This window comes from Pempheris klunzingeri, chromosome 16 (genome assembly GCF_042242105.1).
Source record: "Pempheris klunzingeri isolate RE-2024b chromosome 16, fPemKlu1.hap1, whole genome shotgun sequence".
NCBI classification, from domain to species: Eukaryota; Metazoa; Chordata; class Actinopteri; order Acropomatiformes; family Pempheridae; genus Pempheris; species Pempheris klunzingeri.
Genome location: NC_092027.1, coordinates 4,696,892 through 4,721,611, shown reverse-complemented (window position 1 = coordinate 4,721,611; position 24,720 = coordinate 4,696,892). Strand labels below are relative to the sequence as shown.

Sequence of the window (24,720 nt, the reverse complement as noted above, 5' to 3'; positions counted from 1 at the left end):
TCAACACTTTCCTAATAAGTTTATGGTCTCGGTCGCTAGTTTGAAGGGCGCGACTACCTTCTGACTAACCAATCAGAGGCGGTCTTCGTGGAATGAACGCCACTTCTGTCTCCAAAAACCCAAGATGGTGACGCCCATAAAACCAAACTCGATGTTAAGAAGCAAATGGCTGACGTCATGGCGGCTACGTCCACTTCTTATATGCGGTCTGTGGTTCCAGTGAGGTGAGCAGACTTTGACACTCAAGCAGTCAGGACAGGAACAGAAAACCAAAAACATGCAGTTAGACCCACAGACCCATAGTGGGAATGAGAGAGGAGCTTTATTCTCCGGTGCAAGTCAGTGAAACATCAGAATGAGTTTGAAGCTGTTATTTTAAGGTGAAATAGTTGCATAATGTTGCTTTAATGGGATGCATGGTGCACATCAGCTGAAGTATTAAGACTCCACCACAGACATCAACTGGCTGGTTAAAGACTCTGCTTTTAAAAAAAACGAACACATGCATCTTTGAACATGTTCTTCTTGGTACATTTTTTGTTAATGTGTTGGGCTAAGATATCAGTGAACTACACACACACACACACACACACACACACACACACATTGTAGAGTTCTTTTAACCCTCCTGTGGCTTCAAATCATGTTTTCCTGCTGTTGAATGTGTGTGTCCCTGTTTATATCTGCTTCACTGTGACAAATAGCTTGAGTGAGAGCTAAAGAGACTGCAGCAAGACAACAACAGGGAGGAAAATTAACAATAAGGAGGGAAGTTGATAGAACGACCTGCAGCTTCAGTCTACAACTATGATGAGATGTATTTATTTTCAACACTGGGACCTGGCAACCCACAATATGGTTCTGAAAGGAAGTAGATTTAAAATTGTAATTTTATTAGATTTTAATAAATGTTATATGGTCATTTTTATTAAAATCGACTTTTTGCCCTTAAAGACTGAGTGTGCAGAACGTTTTTTGTGTGTGTGGGTGTTTATCAAGCAAAGCAAACATCCTGAGTGCCACCAGGATAATCGATCACTTTGTAGCCTTTCTTGTATCCTCAGACAGAACACATTCAGAAGTTTAGCACAGAAATGTGCGACCAGAGAGCCGTTTCTCTTTCCTCACATGTCCTGTCTGTCTGTCACCATTAATTAAAGGCATAAAATGCCCCCCAAAAAAATATATATATAAAAAAAAGCTGATAAATGTAAAAACTGTCACTACAGAATGGGAATGATTTTCTTCTTTTTTGCCAGCCCATCTGTCCTGTAGGCCTTTATAAAGAGTTATTAGTCTTTTGTTGAATAGTCTTTTGTTGCATTTGCCTCCAATAAACATGTCCAGTATATGTATTGTATATACACATGTACCGTATACAAACACCTGAGGGGTCACAACACTATTAAAGGAATAAGAAATAAAAGCAAATACATCTTTTAAAATGACGCCCACTTTCAGCTGACCTTTCAAATAACGTTGCTTTTTCTTGTGAAATATTCAAAACTTCAAATGAAACAATCTGAGAAGAATTAAGAAAAGAGAGTTTTACTATTTCATGCTACTGTCGGCCTCCTCTGCATTACATTTTGGAGGCAAAGACTGTGTTTTTGACTTTGCTACATTAATTTGACAGCTTTAGTTACCAGTTACTTTGCAGATTTAGATTAATACAAAATATAAATCAAGTAAAGTAACTAAAATTACCTGCACTTTCACCAGCTGCATAATTAAACATGCACACATTAATGTGTCAATAATTCTAATCCATTTATAATATTCTGAAATGAGCCATTCAGCCATTCATTCGTATATTTGATGCTAATATTTTCGCACTTTCGATCTGTTAACATTTTCGCTGCAGGACAGGACCCCATCAGCTCATTAAATCTGATGCATTAATTTGGTTCAGTGTGGAACATTCTCGGTTTTTACTTTACGACCATTTCAAACGCTTTGCGGCCGTGTTGACGTTTGTTGGTGGGAGATGCGAACCAATCAGAGAGCACATGACTTGTGTTTGGCGTTCTGTTGTTCAAGCAGGAAAAGTAATTACAATGTTGCAGAGGATGACTTCCTGTGAGGCACTCTTCCCCTTCAAAATAAAATGTTCGAAGGCTGCACTGTACTGTGTCAGCAGTGGGATACAGTTGATAGCACTTCAAAAAGCTAGTGTGTGAACTTTGAGTTCATAATATTTGATCGCATTTACATTGGTTTAATGTGGGTATCAAACACATTTTAAATCAATTAATAAATCCCTTAACTTTAACATTATTTTTCAGCATCACTGATGCGCTTGAAATTTGGATTCAAGGATTTCCAGGAGACTTGAAGTTGCCAAAGTAACTCAATTAATGGACATATAGTTTAGTAATTGCCTTAACCTTACAGGCCAATTTCTATGGAGAACCAAAGTGCTCAAGATTAATTAAATTAGTAAGACATTGTGGAACAAACATGCACGTGATTTAATACTGACAAAATAAAGCCATGAAAATGTGAAATAATACAACACAATACAAATGCAGTTTATTTCTTTAAAAATCATCTGTTACCAACGTTTATTTTCATTTCACTGGATACTTTTATTTCCTAAATCCACTTCATGTTCCTCTAAATCAATATTATTTTGAAAATCTCAAACCGGACATACTTTTCTAACTTCGGTTCGCTTGACGCAGCAGAACTCTGTTCGCTTAAGGCCGCGAACTGAAACTTGCTGATTTGGTGTCACTTCCTAAAATCACAATAAAGGACCGGCGGCGGGCGTCAGCTGCTCCTCTTTGTCCGAGCTACCTGTAACCGAGAGCGGCGTTTTCAGCTCCACGATGTCCGGCCACGGTCACGGTCACGGGCACGGTCACGGCTGCGGGTGCGAGGGGGAACACGAGCCCGCGGAGAGGGGCCTGGAGTACGGACTGTACCGGCGGATCGACCTGGAGAAGCTGCAGTGCCTGAACGAGAGCAGAGACGGAGACGGGAGGCTGGTGTTCAAACCGTGGGACCAGCGGAACGACCGGGACAAGGTAACGGACGGACAGAGCCTCTGCCTCGGTCTCTCACCCCGGGAACAGACCGCAGGGACACCGGGCGCCACCTCATGTGCGAGCCCGGGGAGAGTGCGGGTCTGTCGGGCTTCTCTCGCCGAGCTTCGCTGTGGAGCTGCGCAGTTATTGAAACTTTATTAACATGAGTGAGGCTGACAAATGACATGAGGCTGCAGCAACACAGAGTACAAATACTCACAAGTTAAAGTATAAACTCTTGTACTCATATTGCTGAATCACACTTAGTGATGCATTAAAGTGCACATGATCACTTTAATGTTAATTTGACTAATTTTAATTACAGTATATACTGCTGGGTTGCTAAACCTATGGTGATGTATTCGTTGATTAAAATTTTATAATAATCTAAATCTGCAAAGTAATTAAAGCTAACAAATAAATGTATTGGAGTAGAAGTATAAAGAAGCATATAATGTGTACTTAACTGCAGTACTTGAGTTAATGTACTTAGATCCATGTCTACAAACAGGTATGGTGTCATCGCTGCTGCAGCTCTGTGATGCTCAGAGAGGATTCACACTCTTTTGCCTTTTTTCTTCTAGTATGTCGAGAGCGACGCAGATGAAGAGCTGCTGTTCAACATCCCGTGAGTCCTAAAATCATCATCGTCATCATAATTAGCCTGAACTTGAAACAAATGTTGTGCTTTTCTGCATGTGTGCACATTTATTAAAATGGTGTATTTGTAAATGGCATCCATTAATGATAAGATGAAGTCTTTCGGACCAAAATGATTCCGGTTATACTTTCATCTAAGTATATATTTAATGCTCCATTAATCTTGCGTGTCAGCTTCTGTTTTCTTCCTGTCTTTCACAGCGTCCTGTGTTTTTTCTCAGTGATTTCGCCCTGTGTCGTCTCTTTCAGTTTTACAGGCAGCGTGAAGCTGAAAAGCATCATCATCTCCGGAGAAGACGACGACTCTCATCCGGCTGAGATTCGCTTGTGAGTGTCTGACTCTGCTCCTTTGATTAGTGGGCAGGCAGGGAGGTAACGCAGGGTAATCCCAGCCGGATTTCACCTGGAGGCTCAACAATGACATGATCAGCGTCTTAAACCTGTTCGGCCACCAGGACACACTTAGAATAAGGACATACTTAGAACAAGGACACACTTAGAATAAGGACACACTTAAAATAAGAACACACTTAAAACAAGACATAAAAACCTTAACAAAACATGATTTTATGAAACGTACTCATATTTCATTCCAGGTACAAGAACATCCCTCACATGTCCTTCGACGACACGGGCAGAGAACCTGAACAAGCCTTCAGACTCAACAGAGACCCTGTCGCTGAGCTGGAGTACCCAACAAAGTAAGAGCACCAACAGTAAGACTCACACTAATGTTTGTTCCTTCAGGTTCCCAAACCAACCGTTTCCGTCTGACCAGTGCGATATAAATTCAGTTTGAGGCGTCCAAACCAGCTGCTAGTAGCTGCAGTTTAACTAGTCCGGTATTGTTGGTCTTGTTAGACGCTAAGTGCATTCTTGTTCTTTAGTTTGCTTTTGCAGTTAGTCGTTACTGTTGGTGTGTCTTGCACAAGGATGTGGCTGCTCTCTTGATCTCTGATGGCCACAATAAGATCACACAGCGTCAAACTGATTCATAAACACATAATTTACTGCTAAAGAGGTATTTCGTGGTTGGAAAGACGGTCCTTTTGTCAAACCGGGCAAATATTTTTCTAAATTGGTGCTACTTGACATGAGAAAACAGAAAAAGGCCTGTGATATTTCTGGTAGAAAACCTACAACAACCAGAATGCACTGCACCGCCATCCTCGCCGGCCGGCGGTGCTTCACTCTCGGCTCTGATGGCCTCTTCCTCCTCCACAAACCATAATTCCTCCGCCCTGTGTTCTGACTTGTGTACGTAGCTCCGAATGTCTGCGTTAAACTATTAAAACTGTAGTTTGAAGAACAGACCCAGAGCCGGAGATCAGGTGCAGGCAACATGGAGGACAGTTAAACATCGTTCATTTGTTTATTCAGCCCACGTTGTGATGATACAAAGCTGCTGGAGAATCAGCAAAGTTTCCCTTTACATAATAAGATGTGCCCGAACCAGAGTGACACTTTTTATGGCTTTACCTTGAAATCCTCCAAAGCCGGTTTCACAGGCTTTTAGATCTGCTCATAACTAACTAACGCTGAGGAGCCACAGAGGAGGTGACGATGACTTTATGTAGCTTGTGTGATGAAATCCATCTGTGAAACGTTTGAAACACAAGAGGACCGACTCTTTGGTTTCTCTCTGTCTCAGCATGCCATAGCTCCGGATGAATGTAATGGTTTAGTGTAACAGTTTGGCTTCCCTTTGAGCGGGAATTTCATTTCCCAGCTGTCGTCTCAAACTCAAGCGTCTCTCCCGTTGTGTTGTGACTTCCAGGATCGCTCGTTTTTCCAGCGTTCATCACCTCTCCATCCACATCTCGAAGAACTTTGGCGCCGAGAGCACGAAGGTTTACTACATCGGCCTGAGGGGGGAGTACTCGGAGGTCAGTCTGAGCTACAGCCTTTAAACAGAACCCATCTGCGCCTCTTTTTCTCATCATATAGAATAACGTAATAATGATCATAAGGTCGGGTGGAGAGTCTTGGAAACTGAGGATGGATCCCACTAGTGAGGAATGGAGCGTTTTTCCACACTTTTTCTGCTCTTCTGACCCCCAATCTACCGGAAACATCTGTGTGCCGGGTTTAAAACTGTAATCAGAGAAAACATCACATTATTACCAACTACATTAGTTAATAAAACTACTAATAAATTAAACTATGTTAATTACTGATCCAGCACTCGGCCTTAAAGTTTACAGCGTGAGGTGAGTGCATTGTGGCTGGGAAATTATGATTGTGAAAAATTTTGTTTTCGTCAAACGATTAATCTTGAAAATAATGTCCCAGTGAATCTAGTTAGTTTTAGTGTCCCTACCAGTTCTGTTTAAATCTATTAAATCAAATTTAGGTGGTAAAAATTTTAATTCAAAGTGTTCAACTAGATATTTTCCCTTCCTCAGCCTTTCTTTTGATTTCAGAGCTAAAAATCTGCATCCACTATCGTTTGTTCCTGCTGAGAGCCGCCCTGTTGTTCTCTCTGTTCAGGCTCACAGACATGAAGTGACCATCTGCAACTACGAGGCGGCAGCAAACCCTGCCGATCACAAAGTGGAGAGCATCATCCCGCAGACCAACTTCATCTCCTGAATGCCTCCTGGTGTGTGTGGAGGAGGAAGAGGAGGAGGAAGAGGACGAGGAGGAGTTTCAATGGTGTCTGCTTGACAAGAGTGGAAAAGTAAGAGGTGACGTCAACGCTGCGTACCGGCAGGTTGGTTGAGCTCGACCGCTGAGCGAGCACAGAAATCTGAAGACCGGAGAGCTTCAGATGTGTCTGGAAGTGCCGAGTTGTTGCTCTGATTTCTAATGCAATAAAGAGCGAAGCTTAATGTGGGCAAAAAGCTTAATAATAAATGCATGAAACATTTGACACTCAGATAAAGTCTGTCGTCATCAGTTTAACCCGTGTGCTCTGATTCATGTCTGCAGATATTCACCACTTCAATAAAGTGACAGCTACTCAAATAAAACAAGGGAAAGGCTGGAAATTAACCAAGTGATTGTACTTTTTGATTAATTCAAGACTTCGGTTGCCATGTTCACACTCCATATATCCATAATTAGGTTCATACAGCGACCAAAACTTAATTTGCTCTCAAACATTTGCAGCAAAAAGATGAAAAATAAGGAAACACACATTTTAAGCCACAAAAAAAAGCTGCATTGTTCACAAACCACTGCTGGATGTTTCCTGCCACCTACTGGTTCATTGTGATACTGGTGTCTTGTTTGAGCAGGTTTCTGTTGCCCAAAATCCTCAGTTTGTCTTTCCTCAGCTCTTCTCTGTGATGATGAGATGAATTCCCAGCAGCTGTGCGATGTGTTGACGCAGTTAATAAGTACATTTGCTGTCATACAGTGATTGATAGGAAGCCTGTACAGACCCAGGCTTGGACCAGATCCAAGGTTTCCTGCAGTAGAGGTTTATTCCCGCTTTTTATTCTCAGCAGACATGAACAGGCTGAGCTGTGATTCCTCTACAGTAACACTTTGATACAAACACGCCAAATCACTGCCCTGTTTGTGGATGTGACGGAGCTGTTGGACCAAAGTTTATGACTGTAAACTCCTTGAAAACAATCTTGTTACGGTCACACCTTTTTTTTCCCCCCTTGCAGGCGTTATGTCATTCATGATTTCATTGTGTTAGTGCTGCAGTGTGACATCAGCCTTTGAGTGCATTCATGGGAATCTGTAAGGACCATATGTTGGACTGTTTGGAGAATCTGTTGTTTGAGCTCTCCAACAATGTTATATTTTAAGAATAAAGCAAAATGGAAGAATAACATGTTTTATGCTTAGAAATACTCCGAACTATTTTACATGCAGTATGTTACATGTTTGCTTGATGATTTTATAGTGATGAAGTAAAATGAATGTTGATTTTGACACAGTATCTTTTTAGAAGCAAATATCTGCAATAATACATTTAACTGTCTTCAAAGGCTCCGTTCCTTAAGTTAACTTGATTCTTTAACTTACCTCTAGTGGTATTCAGACATGCAGATAGTTTTGCTTCTAAAAATATTTCCAAATTGCATTTTAAAAACTCAGTAGCCGTGTGTCCTCACTTAGAAAGTGTCCCATTTTATTAATAATCTGCTGAAGTCATGACACAAAAAAGCTACTTTTCCAGTGCTGTCGGCATCTCGGACAAATTGGAAATAAAGTGCTATTGAAACTAAAGTTCGGCAGTACAATATTCATGTGTTTCAGACACTCCTGACCTGTTTTTATTATAACAGTTTCAGGGAATCAGTGTAACTCAATCAAAACAAAACATGACCAAAACAAGAAGTGTATTTAGAAACTCAACTGTCTTAAAAAGTCTACAGCTATTATCAATGTCAGGATATGTTATAATCATACTGTTCATCATATGTGTTCTTCTTACATTTGATTTATATTGACTGTCTGGAAGATGTATTCAGATCATTTACCAAATTAAAAGAAACAATACGTTTTTTGTGGAAAAACAAATCGTGACCGTGGATGAATTGTAATATATTAAGCATATATCGTCTTTTAAAAAAGAAAATACAGAAATACAAAATACAAAACCTTTACCTGATGATCAATACATTTCGAATGTGTACGAGAAAGAAATATGAACTGAAATACAAGTTAAATGATTTAAGCAAACTACAAAAATGTAGGAATCTACTATGAATAATAATAAAATCAATAAAAGTAAACGCCTCTCAGACAGAAGCTGCATTGATCTTTAAAGATGTTTAAAATGTAGCCTCGTGCCTTCACCCCTCTGTGTTCGGTGCAATGTATCGGATCGAATCCACCACGAACATTCGGGTTCCACGGTCGTGATCTACGGCAGGGCGTTGCTAGGCGATGACGTCCCCACGTTCTGTGCCCGCCCCCTGCTTCAGCCAGTACCGGAAGTTCCGTTCCGTTACGTCGAGAACTGGGACAGCAATCGGTGAGTACACGGATTTCTATCAGCTACAGGGCCGCGGGGTCAGTTTGGACCGCTTTAGTTCGGTCCAAACTCATTCTTAATGTCGCCTTTTGTTGCCTGGGGGGTGGGGGGTCTTCTTAAAAACAGGCTCGTGTTCGAGGTCCGAAATTTGAATGGCGGCGTCCAACAACAGGAGCGCCGGTCAACAAGCGATTCTGCTCCTCTGGTCCTTTACAATCACGCGTAGAGCTGATCTTTAACAATAAGCTCATGAATATAACGTAAAGCACCCACCCGCACCTCCCCTCCTGCCTCCATCTGCCTCCTTCTGTCTGATTTATATGGATTTATTTATATATATATATATATTTATATGTGTGTGTTTGCGCTAATCTATCGCTCTGTTTAGACACAGCTGATAAATATGTGGATTAAATACATAATTTAAGAAACACAGATACAACCAGCAGGATACTATTTCCAGTAAAGAGATTTTGAAATGTATTCATGTGTGGGGGGTGCAAATGTAGGGTATTGAAACTCCAGGAAGGGGGCAGGAAATTAGGACGGATTGGCAACTTTGATCATTTATTACAGTTAAATCATTAAACCCACATTTAATATGCCATTTCTGTCCTTTATGGCAGATTATCTGTGTGTTTTCTGGCCGGATTTGCTCGCAGCAGCCAAGGCCCCGGCCTACCTACTTTTAAACACCAAACATGTTTGCTAAAAAACAAATTGAATTCCTCGGTAGCCACAAATGTCCCACAGTGCGGCAGGCTGTGCGCAAACAGCGCAGCAGAGAGCGGTGAATTAATCCTGTTGTGGAAAACTGTGGAGGCTAAAATCCAGCGGCTAGCAGCTCCAGCAGTCATTGTGTGGAGGAGTGAGTGTGTGTCCGGCTAAACCGGGATTAATCCCCATGTCATCACCACCGAGGAGGAGGAGGAGGAGGAGGATGGTGGTGGTGGTGGTGGTGATGGTGGGTCGTATAACATGGCTAAGCTTCAACCATTCATTGTCTCCTTCATCTTCGACTCCCCCATCACCCTCCTCTTCCTCCTCCTCAGCTACTGATCCTGATTCTTCCTGTCTGGCAGCATTAACAGAGTCACTGCTTTCGGTTTGACTGCGGGGTGTTTCTGCAGCAGCTAGCCGGGCTGTTAACCTCCAACAGCGGGCGGAGAGCAGGGTGAGCTGCTGCTGCTGGATGGTGTGAGTGTGTGTGTGTGTGTGTGTGTGTGTGTGTGTGTGTGAGGAGGGGGGATGCCTGTCACTCACTGCCGCATATTATCCTGTTGTTTGCCAGCCATCCGTAGCCATTGAGCAAAGAGCTGTCTGAGTGCAGCAGCCTGGAGAGAGTGTGTGTGTGTGTGTGTGTATGTTCAGCCGTTTGACATCCACACACACACATATATGTATACGCACACACACACACACACACACAGCAGCACAGCTCTTATTTTGACTTAAATGTAATTGCAGTCATGCAGGATGGAGACTCGTGATCTGCTTTAAGTTCGCTGCAACACAGGAGCCGTTTTTCTTTTCTTTTCTTTTCTTTTCTTGTGCTGCTGCTTTGAAAAAGTCACGCTGAGAAATTAAGCATTTCCACTCAGTCTTCTGACAGTATTCAAGGTATTATTGTCGGTGCTTTGATGCTGCTCGTTGTCACTTAACTACAACGCAGCTTTTAATACCAGGGAAACGTTTCCAAGGAGGCCCACGGGTGTCAGAAGGTGCACAAATGTAATATAGAGAAACAGATTGTGACGGAGGAACATAAACACATAACGCTGTTAGAGGTCAGTGTTTTATTTAAGTCTTACAAACAGGGAAATGATCTGCAGCCAAACTTTACAACGAGGTAACATGATGAGCAAAATGCAAGGTTATCATTTACATCAGTTTCATGGCCTAGTTTATGTGTGGTGGTTTAAAAGTGTTTATACAGACAATAGAAAGATAACAGGGACTGAGGGTGAGCTTCCCAGCTGGACTCAAACCAGTGACCATGAGCTTCATTGCCAGCGTCTCCATGGACCAACAAACCATAACATGTAGTCGGTACACGGCTAATTGTTTTCATTCATTGATTAATAATTTAAAGTAAAGAAGAGCATAAAACACACGTCCACAGAGCTTAAGGCGAGGTCTTAAAATGGCAAGAAATCGATTTTAGAAGATGAACCAGGAAATGTTTGGCTCTTTTGTTTAATAAATGACTTATAATATAACCCTTAAGAACACACACATCCCAGGTGTGTTCCCAGGACACCATTTCAAAAAAGTTGGTCTGCCTGATTAAAACCTGTGACACAACTAGCTGGTTTTAAACAGCTTGTTTTTGTTATTAAAAGGTAAGTTTCAAACAATTTAACAATTCTAATACTGTCCTAGATTAAAAGTAACCTGTCCTGACCATATTTTATGAAGAAGTTGATATGAAACAGCGAAAAATCGAATAATAATGCTGTGATATAGATTTCAGACCTTAGACAGTAGAGGTAGTATCTCAAAAATAAGTTCAGAAATGTGTTCCTCGTGGTCCATTTAGTCTGTTTTAAATCCCCCATCATTTGACTTAAAGGAGAAATGAGTCCAGATTCTTATGGGTTTAACAAAATGAAGTGATCAGTGGATTAATCGCCAACTATTTTCATAATCGGTTCAATTGTCTCAGTAGAAATGAAATATCCTCTGCTTCCATCTTACATAAGGTCCGGCTTTTCTGCTTTTCTTTGTGATATATTTATTTTGAATGAAGTATTTGAGAGTTTTTGTCTGATTATTGGACAAAACAAGCAATTTAGCATAATTAACTTAATGAAAACAATTGTAATAGTAAAGAAATCAATCAGTACTATTCATTTGGACCAAGAAGTTGTGAAGGAACATTTCCACCCACAGATTAAATGTTATGATTATTAATGTCATTACTGGCAGAGGGTTGTGGAAAATGAAGGAAACATTAATAATCATGCTGTGGCTGCGTCCATTCAGGGCACAGTCAGGAGATGGATGCAGTCCCAAGTCATAGATTAAATTGAATTTGTTTATTGGAACAAGTCCTGTTTTCAGTAGTTTTTTTTTTTTTTAGATTCAGCCTGAACTGGACTGGATGTTTGTACACAGCGTGACACTATTTTTAACCACCGGCCTCCTCCAGAAGAGAGCCATTGTGTCGTAGAGCCTGGGCTGAAAACCCACTCGGTGCTTCACGCTTAATGCTGTTGGTCCGCATTACGGCCCATTGTTGTATGTTAATCTTCTGAACAATAACAGGTGGAAAAAAAAGCGTATAAAAGCCATTAATCGCCTCTTTGCATATGCTTCCTGTTTTGGGGGCTTGTCCTATTTGTTCAAACAGGTTTGTCCAGTGTTCCCGCACTCCTCCACCTCCCACTCCTCTTTTCTTATTATCTCCTTCTATCTCTCACTCCTCTTCCTCCAGAGCTTTTAGTCATATTATCTCCGTGGCTCTGTGTGTTCTCAAACAGAGTGCAGCTGAATTACATTTGATAAAAGGAGGGTTTTAAAACGGAGTTAGAACTCGGTGACCATGAACGCACCCCTTCTGAGGCACATTTCATTTTGTTTGTGACCAACAGAATCATAGTGAGGGGTCGGTCTCACCTTAAAAGGCTTAGTAGAAAACATTCAGTTGTGGAGAAAGTACTCACATCTTTTACCTAAGTTGATGTTCCAGGTCCACACTCTGAACACACTCCAGTACAAGTAAAGGTCCTGCATTTAAAATCCCACTAAGAGCACAGAAGTAAAAGGCCTGGAAGTATTTTGTTAGTACAGTGTGGAAGCAGCATGTTACTGTTGTCGCTACTCAAGGTGGAACTGGTTTAACTACTTTATTTACAATTAGATAGTTTAGTCCAGTGGTTCCCAACCCAGAGATCGGCCCCCCAAAAGGGTCACAGCATTGATTATTGATTGATAATGAATTGGGATGAAAAGAAGAAAAAAACTACGGCATAAAGCTCTTTATTTATTATGTTTTCTATTTATTCTGTTTTTGTGAGATACTGTATAATTTAACCTCTTTGATCCTCTCACATTGTTTAAATGATAAAGTACGCAGCACTGGATTACTGCTAATACTGTTTGGTGCTTCAAGATTCACTCCAGAACTTCATACAGCATGAAAAAGATGATTTTCCTCTTTGCCTAAAGCTGGATGAACTGGAGTTAGCTGCAACCGTTAGCTACCGTTAGCACAAGGCTAAACTACTAGCAGCATTCAGCCACTCAGTGGTCAATCTGTGGACACAACGACCTCTGCAACACATGTTGATATTACAGGAAAATGAAGTTAACAGCTTCAGCGCTACATAAATGTGAACTTTAATCAGCCGCACACACGAGCCTTTGACTAATGTTACAGTTAGCAAGAGGCTGAACTATTAGCATCATTCAACAAAGCCGCTAATCACCTGCTTTCATGCTAAATCTACATCTGGATGTGTTCTAAGAGGTCTGATAATAATGTTACATCCACGACACAACCTTATAAACCACTGCAACACATTTAGATATTACAGGATAAAGAAGTTAGCAGCTTAGTTGCTCTCTCCAACTCTTCACCTCTTAAATGATATTAACCAGGGTTTTATTGTGTCCGTCTTCCTGGTGCTTTGCAGCATAGACAGTTGTTGCCAGTGTTGGACTAGAAACCTTTTGTGCATGACTTTGAATCAGCGTTACCTCTGCGCTTGTTGAGCAGCCAATAGGAACGCTCTCTCACTGTGAGAGGACCTGTGATTGGCCAGAGTCTCTCGCCACAGATGAGATTTATTAAAGCCTGAAAACAGCCAAGAGGAGGTACACAAGTCTCGTTTTCTCTCAGACCACTTGAATTACAAGATGCTGAAAGGTTAATATGGATTTTTTTCCCCAATGACACCAAAAATAAACGGCCTACCCCAGCTTTAACTGTGCCCACTTATTATTCCACTATTACTCATTTACCAAGGGTCAGTATGAAGGGCAAAAACAGCCTTCTTTTGTCCACACTTTGGGCAGTTAAATCACACGTTTACCCTCCACTTCCATGTATTCTGGCAGGGAATATGACCTTCAGAGGATAATTTATCGCCTGCAAACATAAAGGCAAAGCTGAGCAGCATTTAGCTCGGCCATAACAGTGGTGGAATTTAAACGCCCACAGAGTGTAATCCCGCTCAAGGTTTACACATTAACCTTTGTGTTTCAGACATTTCTCCGTCTCCCCTCGTCGCCTGTTTACCAATCAGGCTGCACGCCGTCTGACACGCCCGTCCCGTCTTGTCACGTCCTGCCCCACATCACCATCAGAAAGTTAAAGGGCATTAAGGAGGGAAGGCTTTTACTGCTCGACTGTAGCGTAACACCACAACCGGGTCTCAGGCTTGTTATCGATGGCTGGCTCACTGTGCAGAGGGATGGTCGTCTGCAGCCCATTTACAGAGTACAGTGGGAGGGGGGGTGCTTTTCATTTAGTTAATGAGTCCCCCCACTTGCTGACTACAGAAATCTGCCCGACGCACACAAACACATACCTCATGACTGCTGTTTTGGGTTCAGCGAGCAGGTTCATTATGTGTTTGTGTGTGTAAGTGGTATGTTCAGCTTTGTTCCAGTCTGCGGACTGAATGGCTTCACTTATAACCTGCCGCTTATTGTCATTGCAGACGTCAAAAAAACTACATGAGAGATGCGGCTGTACGCTGCGCATTACAAATATCTAATCGCCCCGTTCTGAGTAAACTACTTACTCACTCAGAATTTGCCTCAATGATTCGAACATTTGGTTTTAGTCATTTCTGAACTGGTTCAGAGGAAATTAAGAAAATTAATAAAGTGATACTGGATTTTTTAGGCCAATACTGAATGTGGATATTTGGAAGTTTTAAAATGTATTAGAGTATTTTCTTTTAGGAATTGATTTGGATCAGTTTTTTTGGATTGTTTTTTTTTTCTATGTTACAGTTGTCAGTCAGTGCAGATGTAGAAACCAGAGACAACAAGTCTTCCCAGATTTAATATGATTGAATCAAATTACTCCGGATTAAAGAGCTGGTTCATTAGAAAACAAAGTAGATTGGTAGATTATTGTTGTGAACTAATATCTCTTTGGATTATTAGGAACATTTATCAATCATAATATGCTCCAGAAGATGTCGGTCTTGGCTAATCTCTCCAACCACAGGAATAAAAGATGTTTCTCATGGTTAACAGATTTTTTCCCCCCAAAATTGCTCAAAGTGTATCAGTTAAATGAAGCTCTTTGTTTGACATGTCATGACATGGTTTTTCTGTCCTCTCTTCTGACCCCAGCACCTCCTTCAGTGTATGTGTGGCAACAACATGTCTTTTCCGCTGCTCACCGAGGCTGTGACGGTGTCTGGGCTGGAGAAGGAGACCGCGGCGGTGAGTGAAACCACGGAAACCCTCACATACGTTTAACTGATCATTTCTGTGTTATCGATACTCTCACTGAAAGCATCGTATAGTCCCTGAGCAGCTGAGGATGGGTGGGAAAGTGTCAACGTCTAGCTCTCATGGACACTTTCAGCTGTAGATATCAAACATAGTATTTTGATGATGATGATGATGATGATGATGATGATGGAGGGATTTCTGTGGCCTTGCCGCTGCCTGACAGGTCAACCTGAACTCTGGCTTCCTCTTCAGACGTCTGTCTCGCTGCGTCGACCCAGATCAGACAGTCATCGCTCTGCAGTGCTTGATATTAAAGAGGGATTCAAACCAAAACACCCTCCCATCTAGCGGGTCTTTACTTTCCAGGCAGAGAACTTCAGAGGCAGGACGAGGCCTTTTCTCTCAGTATTGTTTGTAAAAAACTGCAGTAATGCAGCATTTATTTAGATTATGATCAGCTAACATAGTAAATTCTTACATTTCACCACAAAGTTAAGCTCTTTGTTTATATTTTCAGATATGAATATAAGTTATCTTCTGTGAGGGTATACATTTTGTTTTCTACGTTTTTTCTTTGTATAATTTCTCCTTTTTTCACACTGCCTATGTGAATATTTCATTTATTTTCTTTTATCTATTTTATTTCTATTGTCTCTTTTCTCGTTACATTTTTATATCTGGAGTGCCTAGACGTCTTATTTTTGTTGTTACTTGGACAAAAAAAAAGACAGATTGGACCTTTAAAAGCAATGAACACCAGCTTTAAGCTTTAACATAGTTTGCAGAAACATTCCTAGGCACACCTGTAGCTGCACCTGTAGCAGGAGGTGTAACTAGTACAGTCAGAGGACACAGTGTGTCGATGCTCAGCTGGATCCGTGTGTTAAAATGAAACGGGCCGTTGTCGGGTGCAGCGCAGGGATCTGTTTACGATCAGGATCAAAGCTGATTGTCCGGTGCTGAACCTCGTCTCAAACCCTACATGGAAGAAACGGGTTTTGATCTCTGCCAATATAGCTGACGCACTGATTTCCAGCCAAAGAGCAGCGAATAGCTTTCTGAATATTTGTTATTCCCTTTCATGGTTGCTGTGCTGGAAGTAGTGTACGTGGAAACTGGCGGGGAGAGCTCATCCTGGCAAGAACTGGAGATTGGCACCTGTTTTTTCTCTGTTTTGGAGCCAGTACGCACACTTAAGAGTAGTACATCGTGTGCACAAGACCGATGCAATGTGATAAATTGTCTCAAAGATAAAAGAGGATTTTTCTTTTGGTGCAAGATGGAACTGAACACAATGCTCTTCTTCCAGCAAGTGATGTCCAGTGTGATGTATCGCTGTCAGAAACTCCTGAATGTCTTTGTATCTGCATTTGCATCCCCAGAATATTTAAGAGTAAGAGAAAGTCCTAATCATGTTTTTTATCTGTGCTGCAGGTGATCTTCCTTCATGGGCTGGGAGACACGGGGTGAGTGACATTTTAATCACATCTTAATTCATGTTGAATGTCAGTACGTTTAGCCGTCAGTGACAGATTAAATGCCTTATTGTGTTTTCTAGATTGATTTATTGAGTATAGAGTAGAGGTCCACCTATACACTACATGATTTACACATCTTCATACTTGTAGGCTGCATCAGCAAAGTAATTAATACTGTTTCAGATGTCACAACAAATGCTTTTAATGACGTTAGCTGGGCGTTAAACCCAGACTGAAATGTGTTGTTTAACAAGAAATAAGACATTGCCAATTGCATTATTTTTCTCATACTGTGCATACTGCTCTGTTCAGCCTCTTTTTGAACACTGTGCTTTAGCTCCTGTCTCTTTAAGGCCCCCCTCTAAAAAAGTCCAGTCTGCTTTGATTGGTCAGGAGTTGTAAACGTGCTATTCAAACCCACCAGACTTCACTGACAAAACCAGTAATTTTACCTCGGTAGAACACAGAAGTGTTTTGCTGCCTCCATTGGTTAGTTTATTTGGGTTGTTGTGTAACTTTGATGTTGCAAAGGGTTGCCTCAGATCCAACGCAATATTGGTGTAAAATAAAATGACACAAACAAACTAACTGATCGAGGCAGCAGAAGACCAGCCTCTCTGTGTTCTATGAGGTAAAATTACAGTTTTTGTCAGTGGAGTCTGGTGGGTTTGAATAGCGGCTGCTTTTTGTTATCCATAAATCATCTTACAGGTCTGCCTCTGTTGGGATAATTTCCTTTATGTTGTCAGACACTTTTAATAACAATCTGAGCCTGTCAGTGGCAAAAACAAGCACTTTTAGTGAATGAGCTCTAATCAGGCCCAATTGCCCGAAGGACTACATTACAGCCATTACAGCCTGTTTTTGGCTGGACCAATTCTTAAAGTTTTTCTATCTACCAGTCCTTTAGAACCCAAAATATATATATTTTTAAAAATAGGTCCTGGGCTTAAAAAGGCTGGAATTATCCCGTAAGTGCCTAATTATACCTTAGAGGTGACTTCATATGGTGCTGCATATTGTATTTAATTGGCTGAAAGACATTTGGGTTTGATGTACCACATACTGCATGTTGGATTAGAAACAAAGAGCTTTTTGTCTGTTTTCTGTCAGGCATGGGTGGGCAGACACTTTGACGGCGATCAGGCTGCCTCACGTCAAGTACATCTGCCCCAGCGCGTAAGTCTTTATTCCTCCGATCCTTCTGTCACATTTATGCTTCCACGGCTGCCACTTTACAGCAAGGAAGACAACTAACATATTTTTCTCTGTGTGGTTGTGTGAAGCACAGCATTAATATACGGCTTTTTCCTGCTGGTCAGAATGTAAAAACCGCTTCAAACCATCCATCCTGTCATGTTGAGTGAATAAATCAATCCACCAACATTTAGCTCCTGGTTGCTGGTGATCTCCTCCAGTGACTGTCATGTTTTCATTTGTCTTCCTCCCTTTCCCCTCCTCCCACAGGCCCAGAATTCCCGTCACTCTCAACATGAAGATGACGATGCCCGCGTGGTGAGTTGGCGTGATGAAAGAGAAGCAGCCTTTTAGCTCAACACTGGGTGCTGTTGTTTCGCTGGGGGCCACAATAGGCTTCCATACTGGCATTGACAATACTGTGATTGTATGTATTGATTTCCTTTAACGCCCGCCTCTGCGTGTGTGCAGGTTTGACCTCATGGGTCTCAGCCCTGAATCCCAAGAGGACGAATCTGGAATCAAGAAGGCAGCAGACGACAGTGAGTTTAATGTTTTTAATTCTGGTCCATAATAGCAGAATTACACGTATACTAATTAGATGGCACCAACGTTATTCTTTATATTTTTTACCAACAACAAAAGACAAACACCAACTGCGACACTCACATTGGTTCCTGATGAAGACCTTAGTCTTTATAAATCAGTCAAAAATGTATAGTTGGATTTTTAAAAAAGGCTAAAACAGCCAGACACTGAAGCTTTTAGCAACTATTACTAACACAGTAGGAAATGGTGTGTTTGTTTGGGACTATTTTCAGTCATGGATTAATACACAGTTAGTGCTCCAGTGAGTATTTTCAGCAGCAGGATGGTGTTAAAATAAGCTACAGTTCTCATATTCATCATAATGAAGGAATACGTTTGTTCAGGGCATCAGCTTCAAGTAACAACCATGAGCCAAGCATGCAAACGTTATTAACCCGTGTATGTTTGAAGGTCTGTGGGACCCGATTTCATTTTTTTTATCAAGAGAAAAAAGATACAATTAATTATTTTTTCAAACTCAGACTCACTGGCCTTGGCTCATATTGATGAGTCTGAGTTTGAAAAAATAATTAATTGGATCTTTTTTCTTTTGATAAAGATCATGAAAACGGATTAAATCGGGTCCCACAAACCCGAACACCATACAAGGGTTAATGAAGCATTTCTCAAAACAGAAAGTGCTTTACTGGATGAATAAAAGAGAAAAAGGGATTATAAAAGAGAGAAAAGTCAATTTCTGTAAAGCAAGCAGAATAAAGTGGATACACAATTTCCTATAATTTTATGAAATCAGGAAAAATATGCTTTTTCTCCTCTTGAGTCTTTTGCGGGAGGCTGTTCCACTGCCAAAGAGCAACAACAGCAGAAGCATCACCCACCTTTTAGTTTCAGCCTTAAAAAAAAGTAGAAATATGACAATACTTCTTGCAGGATCTCATAACATAAACAAGCAATGTGGTTTATGGAAATAAGCCCAAAAGAGGCGACCTGCCTGTTTGGAGAAAAAAAGGTTACCTGCCACAATATGAGAGAAAGTCCACTCGATCAATTTTATACATCAATATTATATACATTATACATATTATATAATATTGTGGGTTCCTTCTTTTACAAGCCCGTCGTCTCTAACCACATTTTTATCCCATCCCTATAAAATGTAACATACCAGGATTGGCAGAAAAAATGCATAAAGTGCTTCAAACACGTGTTCATAGACTCATTCGACCAACTGTTTCAGTGGTTTAACCTGCCAAAGGCCCACTTCGTCAGATATTTACAGAGCAGACACTGCGTGCAGTCCCAAATATCCTGCTCTCCCAAGACTCCTGACACCAATTTTACTGAGCTGGTGCTGGCCTTCAATCCACTGGAGGCCCCCTCCGGTGGAAATCAAGTTTTTAACCTTGTTAACATGTCCATGTGGTGTTTCTCATGTGCTACAAGACATATCGGGAGCAAAGATGAGCAGCTGGCTCCGAACAGAAATGCTTTGAAACTGCAATGTACCAAGGACAGTTTTATAAAAAGGGTTCAGTCAGGCAAACTGAAGGTGACGCTTTACGTATCAGTACATGCATCTGCTTTAGCGCTGCAAGCCAGAGGAGAAACCAGGCCCAGCTACTTATCATAATTTTGCAAGTTAACTAAGTTTCACTACTTTAAAACGATGGCTGAGACGTGTTTTGCTTTCGGCTGTGAGGCACTCATCTTTGATGAGTGCTCGGCCTTCATTAATTCAATTTAAAATAGTTACAGAGTCTACAGAACTATCCAAAGTGTATTCCAAAGTAGCTGTTATAAATGTGACCAACTTTTTAATATACCTTTATAATTTAGGCCTCAGTTTTTCTCTTAAAAAGTGTAACGACCCCTGTAATAACACCTTTTATACTAAATATTTATATCAAGATGTTTCTTTCACCAGTAAATGAGCTCCAAATATTTCCCAAATACACAGACAGACACATTTAATAATAAGGTTATTGTATGATTGAATAGGAAAGAAGGAGTGAACGTAGCCACCGTGACGTCAGCCATTAGTTTGTGAACTGCCCGTTTGAAGCCTTGAGTTTGACTTTATGGGCACTGCCATCTTGGTTTCATGGCCGTCCCATTGATTTGTCACAGTGTAGTCCCGCCCTAAAGCAGGCCTGCTTTAGCACTTCCACATTTACACCCACTTCCTTTATACAGTTTAGTCATGAAACTAAGAGAAATGTTATTTTTCTGTGTGGTTTTCTACATCATTTTTCACCATTTGCGGTCTGCCTGGAGCGCTTTTAAAAATGTCATCACACCCTCTACTCCTGCAGTGGTTTAATGGTTTTTTGACTGGAGAGGTAGCGCCACCTGCTGTTCATATGGATGAACCAACTCCTGTAGTAACAAAAACTGCAGTGGACGGAAACAATTGTTCATTTTTATTCTTTACATTAAATGGCCCGTAGATAATGAAATGTTAATCCTTCATTTAACACACAGATTCCTGCCACAGTTGCAGGCAGTGAAAAGTTAATCTGAGACCCTGGAGAGGAGCAAGTAGACAAGCTTGAACTTCTCTTTTAAGTGTTTCTTTTTTACACTTTTCATGTGAACGACTGATTGCAACAGCATGAAAGCGTTGGAGAAGAGACTATCTGAAAGTCGGCGCCATTTTTCCCATAATTACCTGATTATTACAGTACGATGAAAGTTTGAAACGATTCCTAAAAGTGACAGTTTGATCTGCTTTTTCTATGCTGAAAGTTAGACAAGTCGACACCAGAATATCTGCCTGTTACAAATCACTCCTCACTCTGTAACATCTGAAGGTTTTGTTTTGCCACCTGCATTACATGCTTCTCTCTGACATGTTGAATAATGTGCATTTGTTCTTGCTTTCCTCCAGTCAAGGCTATAATTGAACATGAGGCCAAAAATGGGATCCCCCCACACCGTATAATTCTCGGTGGATTCTCTCAGGTAGGACTCAGTGGCTTCTTTGTTTATTTATAAGAGTAATGTTTGTAACTTGATATATTAAGTAATGTAAATTAATGCAATGTACTAAATGTCTCCCACTGTCTGGGTGATCCATTCCTCTTCAGGGTGGGGCTTTGTCCTTGTATACCGCCTTGACCTGCCAGCATCAGGTGGCTGGTGTTGTGGCCCTCAGCTGCTGGCTACCGCTTCACAAGAGTTTCCCCTCGGTACAGTCACAGTTATATGTTATATGTCTTATCAGGGTGTCTACACGTATCAGCAAGTTGAATTTAAGTTATTTTAATCGACTGTTATTACACTATTACATTTAAGCCACATTTTACAATGAAAATAACACCAAAAGTGAAAATACAATTGTACAAATAAATCTGATGTTATGCTGTACAACACAATCATCGGATGCTCGTTTGCTGTTAGTGTATGTGAGTCTAGTATGAGTTAGAGCTGCTTCCCAGCGACAGTCTCAGTTGAGCTAACACAGTAGAGAGTCAGTCAGCCACTATGGCAGGGGCAGACGTGTATATTTGTATATTGTATAGAAAACCTTTAAACTTTCTACAAACCAAAAGAAAAGATTGCTAAAAATTCTCCACCTCACTTCGGATGCTGTCTGAGTCTGTTGTGTCTGTCCTGCAGGCGTCTAGCGGCAATAAGAACATCCCGATCCTGCAGTGCCACGGGGAGATGGACACCATGATACCAGTGCAGTTTGGTGCCATGACGGCAGCAAAACTCAGATACATAGTCAACCCTCAGATGATCACCTTCAAAACCTACCCAAGTCTCATTCACAGCTCCTGTCCTCAGGTACTGCACCAGGTTTCTCTTCACCCTGACGCGGGTGGAGAACATTTTAACACCCTTTGTGTCACTCCTGATTATTTCAGCAATAGATGTGATTCGTTGATCTTTATTTTCAACTTTGATCTGTTTTGCTCTCTTGCAGGAGATTGAGGCTGTAAAGGAATTTATCGAGAAGTATTTGCCCCGAATCTGACCTCACCTCATCCCCACTGTGACCCCCTGAGACACTGACCTCTCACCCCTGGTCTGCCATTCTCCCACAGGAAACAGCCATGAGCACCCCCTCTTCCACACACATCGACAAGATAACAGACACATGCATGACAACACACACACACACACACTTGATGATAATGATTTGATCCACACTGCTAAACATAACATAGGCTTCTCCATGCGGTCCAATCCAACAACACTCAATACTCAGAATTCGTCAAACATGCTGATTTGATAATAACGTAACAAGTGCTCGCACTCACAAGTCTTAGCCTTTCAGAGGGAGAAACACCAACTCACACAATACATTCCCTTTGGTTTTATTTAAACAACCTCTGTCTGTCGCCTCCACCCGACCTCAGTTTTTCTCAATTTTTACCTCATTTTGCTTCTTAACCTTTTGTTTTCAGCCGTCGCATCCTCCAGTGCTTCCACTGCTGCGCCTTTCCCTCTTTCACTGCTTCATCAGTTTGTAAGACATTGATTGGGGAAATGACAGCGAGGCCGATAAGCAGGTTAACAGCTACCTGACAACTGAGGCGCAGTCAGACCGGATTTCAGCCCCCATTCATTTCTAAGTGGAGCGAGGCGAAGCACATTTGCTTCTGATCTGCCTGAGCTCTTGAAACCTTGAGGCTTTCCAGTATCCAGCCAGTTTGAGAGAAAAGATGGGGAAGAAAGGTGGGATTGATTTTTATCATTCAGGAAATACTGTCTTATTTTATAGCTGCACGATGAAACAACAACAGCAGCAGAGAAGAACCGATGCTGTTTGGCGGCAGTGAGTGCAAAGACAGAAACAGAAGCTACTGACAGTAACATATTTGATAAGATGCTGTGTAATTTACAACTCTATGAGCTGCTGTTAACCACCAGTAGGTCCCAGCAGATGAAATCGGTCTGATTGCGTCTCCGCTCCCATGTTTGAGTCTCGCACAGCCTGACTCGGGGTGCAGGGAGTGCTGGTTTTAGCGCTGGAGCAGCTGGTTTCCCACCAACACATCCATCCCACCGCCGACCACCGGTGACAGCGCACTGCAGCCTGTCCGGGTGTTGCATCGCTCATCTTGACCATTTATCTATGAACGCCCTTTTTATTAAACTACCAACAGCATCACATTTCCTTTTTTTTTTAATGAGTGTGATAAAATATCTTGAATTATATGAAAAAAATCCAATTGAAATAAAAAGAAAACTAATCAATTGATGCTTTTGCCACCCTGTGCTGTTTATTTCAAAACTTCCACACCTACCCTGAAGCAATTCTTTCTGCTTTATGTGAATGACCTCAGTTGATTTCCTTTCCTTGAATAAGGTCGAAGGCTTAAAGGGGAATGACTGCATGAAATTATGCACCACTCCACACGGTTACAGACTGCACACCTCGAGTCGTTTCACTGTTCACCCCACTGACTTTTCCCCTTCAAGCATCTTCCCCATTCGAGTGTTTCAGCGTCACCCCACGCCACAGCAGCCTCCTCTTCACCAGTCCCATTTAATTCCCTCTTTAAACGCTGCAAAAGTTTCCTCCCATCATTCCAGACATCATGGCAGTCCTGAATTTAAAACTGGCGTAGACCATCTATTCCCAAGAAAATGGAAGAAAGTATTCGCTCCCCAGCTCCCTCCTTTGGCAACTTACTGTAACTAACAGAACATAAAAGGTCAGATTTAAAGTTTAACCCGACACTATTCTAGTTCACTTCTAATAAAAAATGGCTATATACTGGGAGAGCTTTGGCAAGAAGCTGTTCCAACATAACCAACGGGTGATTTTACAAAAAAAAAAGTTAATCTTGAACAACTTATGATGTTTGGACATAGGAGTGTAACTGAGGAGTCGTGTGTGCTTAATATATATATATATATATATATATCAGGTGTTCTGCATTTTCCTTTGTGAATGTTTATTTTGACCTCCTCATGATTACATGTTCTATATTGCTGTTCTTAAACCTGATTTTAAAGAAACAAAGTGAAGGACAGACATCCATTTTGATTGTTGTTCACTAATCAATGAATGTCTCTCTCATCTCGAGTCCTTTTATATTTTCCCATCACTCTGATTCTCTGATGCAGCCCTGTGTTGTGTTCACCTCTCAGTTTAGTTTAGTTTTTCTCTTTGACTCTTTTTTTTTTTATATTATTATTCCAACATTTCCCCCCATGCTACGATGTCACACCCTTTGGTGTTTTTTTTTTTTCTTCTCCTGGGTTGTTTGTTTCGACTTTCTACATGTGTGTTTTTTGTTTATTATACTTAATGTTTTTCGTTGTGTTTTGTCGCTGTTGTCATCTCATCCTTTTTTTGTGTCTGTTTATAATGATGAGCATTAGGAAAACATGTTGAGGGGAGACCGGTGGTCTCTTCGCTTTTTTGTTTCCAAAACACCTGTATGCGGAATAAATGACCCAAAAAAAAGTCCATCTGAGTTGAGCGTCTTTCATT

At 41.2% G+C, this 24,720-nt stretch overlaps 2 protein-coding genes across 2 annotated transcripts; both read left to right on the top strand.

Moving 5' to 3' along the window:
• The first annotated feature begins 2,705 nt into the window (after positions 1–2,705).
• pithd1 (PITH (C-terminal proteasome-interacting domain of thioredoxin-like) domain containing 1) lies at positions 2,706–6,573 on the top strand. The gene is made up of 6 exons (XM_070846419.1): positions 2,706–3,029; positions 3,614–3,657; positions 3,939–4,016; positions 4,286–4,390; positions 5,467–5,575; positions 6,180–6,573. The coding sequence occupies exons 1-6, from the start codon at positions 2,832–2,834 to the stop codon at positions 6,279–6,281; spliced, it is 636 nt and encodes a 211-aa protein (XP_070702520.1). The 5' UTR covers positions 2,706–2,831; the 3' UTR covers positions 6,282–6,573.
• Positions 6,574–8,590: 2,017 nt separating this feature from the next.
• Positions 8,591–24,696, top strand: lypla2 (lysophospholipase 2). Its single transcript, XM_070846545.1, has 10 exons — positions 8,591–8,628; positions 14,941–15,033; positions 16,480–16,511; positions 17,637–17,702; positions 17,991–18,038; positions 18,192–18,262; positions 21,157–21,230; positions 21,356–21,457; positions 21,888–22,058; positions 22,198–24,696. The coding sequence occupies exons 2-10, from the start codon at positions 14,956–14,958 to the stop codon at positions 22,246–22,248; spliced, it is 693 nt and encodes a 230-aa protein (XP_070702646.1). The 5' UTR covers positions 8,591–8,628; positions 14,941–14,955; the 3' UTR covers positions 22,249–24,696.
• The last annotated feature ends 24 nt before the right edge of the window (positions 24,697–24,720 follow it).